The following is a 7,446-nucleotide window of genomic DNA, read 5'->3' on the forward strand; positions in this document are numbered from 1 at the left end:
AACCCAGAAATCGAGCGGGGGCCTGCTAGCTACAGTAACACTTGAGCTACAGTTTTAAAAAGTCTACAGTCCACTAAACCAACACAAATGAGTGGGGGCCCGTGCCCCCGCTGCTATAGAGCTAGATCCGCCCCTGGCGGCCAGCCATCTTGTCGTTGGCATGCCACAAAGGCAGAGGCGGAAGGTTTTGTTTTGGGATGAGAGTGAGGGATCTAGTCGAGCTAGATCTCAACTGAAGCACCACACGAGATGGACGCAAACCAGTTGGAAAAATGATAGAAAAAAGAGAGCAAATGTGTCAGTGTCGAATCCTCAGCACAGGTGAATTTAGTGTTATATTCCGAAATATCCCTTATTACCATATGTTTGCAATGGAAAAACTTCCTCCATTAAAAAATGTTTTGGACATTCACTTTTTTTCCAAAACACACATTATAATTAGCTATAGAGATCATGAGAGATAAAAGATAACTACTAATTAGTAGATAGTCTACTTATTAAATAAAATGATATTATAAATAATGGCTATCTATATGTCAAAGGTAAATTCCTGACAATAATTCCAAGGTATGCTGGACAGTGGATGCGTGATCGACGTTTCGAGTGTGTATGTGAAATGTGTGTGTGTTTGTTGCTTAAGAACATCAGAGTTATCCAAGTTCAGACCTCCTGTGGGGTAATAACCCTACATCCTGTATATTCTTCTCTACCCTCCTCGTTTACAGAAGATATCCCCTTTATATTCCAGAAGATAGAAGTCTTATAGGTGGGTCTAATATAAAGACCCATACCTGCCTAGAAAATTGATATAAATAATCATTACAAGTATACATGCGTTGTACCTACCCAGGGTCCCTGCAGCGCCCGTTCCGTCCATCGGCCGTACCCCCGTTTGTCACGCACGAAGCGCCCGGCCTGCCCTGTCCTTTCACATGTTTCATACGCACACATGTTGCACCCCCTGTCGCGGTAAGTCTGTGACGGCCATGATTGACCTAACTGGTCGCGGGGAATCCTACGAAGGTCATGACCGTGGTCGCGCTAGCGTCGACTGGTCACGTGAGGATTATGGGCTAAAGAACGAAAGTGGATATACCAAAACTGACTGTTACGGATCATCCCGTAGAAAAATCCTATATTTTTTATATCGACACTATATTGTTAGATATAGATTATCTCAATCATGACATCTTTCTTCTACCTGTAGGTAGGTGTCAATTGTTGCTCTTCTCTCTATTTTAAGAGAGCAGCGAAGACGAGAGCTCACGGTATCCAGATCGAGGCAACCCCTGCACCCTGATCTCACCAACCACCTCTGCCCGCGCTTGGGATGACGTGAGCCAAGGCTACCTGGCTCGACACTGTGACGGCTGCATGCGCAGTTGCGGACGTTATTAAGGGCCTGTTTGTTTCAGCTAGAGATTCTGAAAAGCAGCTTATAAAAGCTGGATTGTAAAAAGCTGGATTGTGAAAAGCTGGATTGTGAAAAGCTTTTAGACTGTAGATTCTAAAAAAATTTAATGGACAGTTTAGTAAAATAGACTTTCACAATCTATCAAAAGCTGAGGAAAACCAGCTTCTCAGATTCTCACAATTCAACCAGCAGATTTTAAAAAGCTATAACCAAAAGCTGCCTGTTTGTTTCAGCTTCAGATTATAAAAGCTGAAAGCCAGAATCCGAAGCTGAAACAAACAGCGCCTAAGCTGGTTCAGGTTTTGTGGCTCTTCCGGTGTGGCACTAAACTTACGCAGCAGTAAAGCGAAGTGAAACGACACGCGCGGGACGGAAATCGCGGCCAGGAAGGGTAGAAATAAGGGTGGTAATAAGAAAATTTTCTACCGTGTAACTGTTACACAACTCAATTTGTATAATCAATCAATCAAAACTCTATATTAGGGATTGTAAAAAATTCTAACAAAAAATATGATAGTATAGAGTATGACACCTTCTATCATCTTATAAATTTTGAGCTTAAACAGGAACTTGTATAAAAAGAAAAAAATTATCTATGAATAGTATCTATGGATGAATCACTTTTCCTACGGAGATACTATTCACATTTGTTTGGCCTCCAAATTCATTGACTTAGAACTCGATTCGGCTGGCATCAGTCATATTTCAGCCAGGGAGAGGAGCTGGTGGCTATGGATGGGAGAGTACGAGTGAGAGGAGGACTTATGGTGTGGGAGGGGATCATCAAGTGGCGGTAGAGGGACGGGGATCGATAGGAGTGACAGCGGATCGGTTAGTAGGAGTTTGTGATTTTTTATTGACATGTGGATCTCATCCTATAGCTTACATATAGTGAAATTTGCAATAAATAAAGCCTACCCATGTGGATCCCATCCATATAGATTGGTTTTGCAATATATATATTTTTATTGCCCTTACGCTACTACATGCATGCAAAATCCGACCATCATGTGTTGGCTTGAAGATGTGGCGCCATGCATATACGGTACGCGATACGTGCAGATGGTGTCGTTGTGTGCTCGGCTCTCGACGTGGGGCCTGAACTGAGACCCGACTACAAGGATAGAGAGAGGGTGCTAGGCCGTCAGCGGTGATTGTTGGCCCGCCGCCATCAGTGTTACCAGGATATGGGTGAGGGTGTCGAAGTTCAACTCAGGTGCTGATATCTGATTCGGCAAACTCTAGAAAAAAATATTCATCTAATTTAAATTAATTTTATATTAAAAAGTATATATGTGTAACTTTTAGTACTAAATAATATCAATATTTCTTAAATAACACATATAGTTAAAATACTCAAAAGTCTGAAAAATATTTGAGTATCACTTAGTAGTATCATGCATCTTTCGCCTAGAGATGATTAGAGAAGAAATAAAAAGTAAAAAGAGCTGGAAAAGGGGAAAAAGAAAAAGGATGACTACTTAGATCGCCTAGCCCATAAAAACCTATCAACATAGAGGCTCAAACAGCCATAAGCCCACAATAAAAACCCATCAAGACATCAACAAGTTCATATATTCTAACCGGTACTAGTTAGCCGCCACCTCCTCCCCTTCCCATCGCGAACTGTAGTGCTACTTCTTCCTCCTCCTACCTCTTCTTTTCAGCGTCACAGCTGGGGATGGAGTGCCGCCAACAGATCCAGCGTTGCCGCTTCTTCCTCCTCCCCAACAAGCTCGATGGCGTAGGATCGAGCAGCAGCGCGCACGGATCCAGCACGATGCGTGGGATCCAGTGCCCAAGTGCGACCTTGACGTTTGGCCGGCTCCCAGGTAAAACTTGCACGCGTGAAGTACGTGAAGTGCGGCGCTCATCGGGTGCTAGCTTGTGTTGTGCAAGCGGCCGCTCGGACACAACAACCTTGCATACTGAATCGAAATTACCAATTAAAAGGTTTCATGTGGATGCAATAGGAAACGTTGTTGTACACATCAGCACATAAGTAGAATTTTTATAGGCGTAGCATTACTCGGGATGCAATGGGTCGCTGTTGATCAGGCTCATGCCTCGCTGGAACCTGGAATAAAAGGCCATCTCCAGCATCCAGCCCGATCCAACCCAACACTGTTCCATGCAAATTTCAGATGCTAAAAATTCTGTGCTGTTAGAACGAATCTCTTAAAAAAAATCGACCCTGTCAGAACAAAAGAATGTAAGTGCGATAATTACACCACAGTACAACCAATAAACAATACAACACCTAGAAAAAGAGAACCAGTTAACGGTATTCTCCACAATTGAAGCCCCAAGGTGCCAGTAGATTCTTACACAAATAATATACAGAAGGATAATGATATATATGCATCCTAAATCTGCAAACATAACTTCTAATGTAACCTACTCCCTAATTGCAAAAGAATGAATAAACGATTTAACACCTTTGGCCTTTTCTGAATATAAGGACACGTGGTGTGTATGAACAAACGTGCTGCAACGAATCCCAGGTGGAGTTTCCACCGGTGCTGATTGATTTCAGTCTGTTTCCTGCGAAAATAGCAAATCAGGTATCCGTGTCAAACCTTCATGTTTCTGTGACACCTTCAAGTTTCTCAATCGGTGGCCAGCGGCCATCAATCATCTGTATACACTGGTTTTTGCCAAACTTTGGTGTTCTTTTTGGGATCATCGCAAAGGGTGAGATCACTGTCAAATTCCCTCATTGTCTTGACAAATGTCTTTGCTCTTTGCATCATTAGCCTCTCCACCATGAATAGCTGATAATTGTTCTCAATTACTGGCTCCAATATGCTACTAAAGTTGGATGAGTATGCTAACTTATACCTGGATTGGTGCGAAAAGAATAACAAAACATTCAATAAGCATGAATAGGACTGCATCAGCATACAAATTTAAGAAGTTACATAACCAGGAGTTGTTAAATTAACCATATGTGTGTAGCTGCTAGATTACTACAGAGAATAGTTTATTGTTAAAATGCTTAACAATGAAAACATGACATTGAATGGAAAAATGAATTTAACTGCCTTGGCTAATCCTGAATATGAACAAGATTGAGGACAGCTTTTTGACAGCATTTGCCTACAAGTGCTGTACAATGCATCAAGATGTAAGCGGAAGATAAATGCTAATGTAAACAATGCCAGAGATCCTGGTAATACAAGAGCATAGGCAAAACAGTATAAGTCGTACCTGTCTGACAGAGGTGAAAAGAAGCCTGGTGTTCTTTCATTTGAGGCAATGAATAGAGTTCGACCTGGTGGAATCCATTTTGCAATTCTCTTTCTGATAAACTCAGGGCGGGTGTCCCTATCTAGATGAGGATGAAGGCTCCGTTCAACGCCAAATCGATCTTTCCTATTTTTCAGTAGATCACCTCGTCGAACATGAATAGCATCGTAATCACCAAGTATTTCTTTCATCTGAACAGAGGAAACTGATTTAGGGGTTACATCACAGCCTACGACGAATGTTACTCAACATGAACTGCCAAAAGAACCATTTACTTATTAATTTATGAGCTCATGTATAAAGGAAAGTTAATGAAAATCCCCTGTACCTGCACACATACTTTTAAATCTGTTGCTGTATGCTTGATAAGCTCCAAACCTATAGATGTTCCAGGGCATTTATGGCCCAGTTAGGTTTAGGAAGCCTTCACATATCAGTTTGATGATTTTACACAAGTAAATGCAATAAACTAGCCAAACTGGTATATACACAAGCGGGTGCCAGTTATATACTTTGCTTTTATGGATACAGCATCGAGACAACTGCAGGTTGCTGAACTTAGTAAATATGTTGTGAATGGATAAAAGAATGTCGTCATATATTTATCCAATTTCAAGGCTCAGTAAGCAGTAATTCACCACTTTAGGTACAGCAGCATATGGTAAATTAAGGTCTAGAACAGCTGAAGGATTGTGTGAAACAACTGGGTCCAGTTATTCCAAGAAGAAAGAAGAAACCCTAAAGTGTCAAGGTCAACATCTAGGCCTACAGATATGAACATAAACAAAAGATGAAAGGGAAAAAACTGTACTAGACTACCAGTCCATTTATAAAGTATCTGTTGGAATATACACACAAAAGACAAGACATGATACCTTATCTGCTGCATCCCTCAATTTTTTTGCTGGCATACTTGGCAAAAAGGTGTAGGATAACATCACAGAGCTGCGGTTTTTGCGATCCTTGCACTCCATAAACCTGAATTTCAGCAATGGTCAAGCTATGTGCTTAATATTTGGACATCATTGAGTATAATTAGCATAGGAAATGCTAAATAAAATATTATCAATCCAGATGAAGTTAAAACAAAAACAAGGGCACTTCAAGAACCTTAGTACTTACCAAGCAAGAGGACTTGCAGTACGGTTTATTATGAGAGCTGAAGAGTACAGGGGATTTTCTTTGAGTTTAGCTCTGCTAATTCCTTGCACATGTACCACAACTCCCTCTTCTAATTTCATACTTCCTGATACTGTATCATGCCATGCCTTGGAATTGTCCAGAATAACAGGTACTGTTCTTGAGATGAGATCCATATCATATAGAGAATCCATCGCACAAGAACTCTCTTCCCATCTATGAAAAACTTGCTTTAGACACAAAGATTCACATTAAGACGGTGAAAAGAAAAAGGGAGACAGATGTTGTTAAGAAGCAAAAACCTTTGCTTTGAAGTTGCATTGCTCTGGAGGACCCCCTTTGTGTTATGTACTGAGCTTAGGCACATTCTTGAGGGCATGACAAATATTCTGCAACGAAAGAAAAACAGACATGCCATTTTTGCATACCCCACTTAAAATAAGTATGTTAAAATACAAGAACTCCTTTAGCAGAGAGCAACATGTCACAAAAGAATGGCACAATTAGCAGCCTAGCAGGTTCAAGACATTAGCATGGGCCTTCTACCTTGTAGCATCAGTTTTATGGGTTCAAAACTAGTCTTTTCATTCAAATTATGGTCTTACCTGCAATCATGAATTATTTGATTGAAAAAGGACAAGATCTCGAAAATTAATAAGGCGGAACTGTGGAAGCTGAGAGCCTGAGATGAAGGGAGGCAAACAAGAGATAAACAGAATAAGTCCCACGTAATTCATATATCAACCCTTTGTTTTCTAATCTACCATTTGTAGGGCAATGCGCACTACACAATGCATTCAATCCAATAAATCTATTAAGCTGATAGCTCTCTCCTTAATCACCAGCAACGCTAACAGACAAAGAACATGTGAGTTAAGCTGTGATATGGGGATCACTCGGCAAGTAGTAGGAACCCTACAAATCTTTGAGCAAAACATCTTTCCGACGTTACTTTTCATCATGTAATTCCGCAATCCTGACACTAATTTAGCAAAACATCTTTGGTGATCAGTAAACGCAAGTTACCTGCCGAGGAAGAGTGCCTCCTCGAGGGCGCAGCGGAGGCTGGACTCCTGGTGCCCGAGCCCGGCGCAGGAGCCGCAGTGCTTGCCGGGGCAGTCGACGCGCCCGCCCCAGTACAGATACCTGTTGCCACTCCTGGCCCCGGATCTCCAAGAACCCGACAGCGAGGCGGCGGGGGACGAGGAGGAGAGGATGCAGAGGACGGCCAGCGCCGCCACCGCAGCCAAGGCGGTCAGGAGGGTCCTCGCCGGCGGGAGGGGCGGCACCCTCGGCTTGCGGCCGCCGCCGCCCCCCGCGATCCGGGGAGGAGGGATCGCCATGGGAGGAGTCCAGGGGGGGGGGGGGGCTGGGACCTCGGCTGGATCACTGGTGTGAATGCAACTTAAGCGGCAGGCAAGCATCGAGCCTTGAAAATCAATCCAACGTCCTGAAACTAGTCAGACCACCTTCTTCACTATTTCTACTGTTAAATGAGTTCAGGAGCTGTTTGGATCGAACCTTTCTTTTTCGGCAATTTTGAATGTTCGCGTTCCATTTGAGTGTTTTATGTTGAGATAGTTTGGATCCAAGGAATGCACAATTAAGAAAGCACAACATACATTATATTTCACGTAAATCAA

At 42.4% G+C, this 7,446-nt stretch overlaps 1 protein-coding gene across 1 annotated transcript; it reads right to left on the bottom strand.

Moving 5' to 3' along the window:
- Positions 1 to 3,675: 3,675 nt before the first annotated feature.
- Positions 3,676 to 7,187, bottom strand: LOC133916054 (uncharacterized). The gene is made up of 6 exons (XM_062359540.1): positions 6,830 to 7,187; positions 6,106 to 6,192; positions 5,786 to 6,019; positions 5,539 to 5,641; positions 4,625 to 4,854; positions 3,676 to 4,255 (listed from the first exon to the last, which is right to left on the bottom strand). Exons 1-6 carry the CDS (start codon positions 7,144 to 7,146, stop codon positions 4,045 to 4,047), a joined length of 1,182 nt encoding a protein of 393 aa, XP_062215524.1. The 5' UTR covers positions 7,147 to 7,187; the 3' UTR covers positions 3,676 to 4,044.
- Between the last annotated feature and the right edge of the window lie 259 nt (positions 7,188 to 7,446).

Source organism: Phragmites australis, chromosome 4, assembly GCF_958298935.1.
Source record: "Phragmites australis chromosome 4, lpPhrAust1.1, whole genome shotgun sequence".
Classification (NCBI taxonomy): domain Eukaryota; kingdom Viridiplantae; phylum Streptophyta; class Magnoliopsida; order Poales; family Poaceae; genus Phragmites; species Phragmites australis.

What these genes read in the sequence shown, in the direction of transcription:
- LOC133916054 (XM_062359540.1), bottom strand. Translation starts at nt 7,146, where the DNA reads ATGGCGATCCCTCCTCCCCGGATCGCGGGGGGCGGCGGCGGCCGCAAG. An exon ending in AATGCAACTTCAAAGCAAAG is followed by an intron (nt 6,020 to 6,105) that starts GTTTTTGCTTCT and finishes AGTTTTTCATAG; the next exon opens with ATGGGAAGAGAGTTCTTGTG. An exon ending in ACTGCAAGTCCTCTTGCTTG is followed by an intron (nt 5,642 to 5,785) that starts GTAAGTACTAAG and finishes GCTGAAATTCAG; the next exon opens with GTTTATGGAGTGCAAGGATC.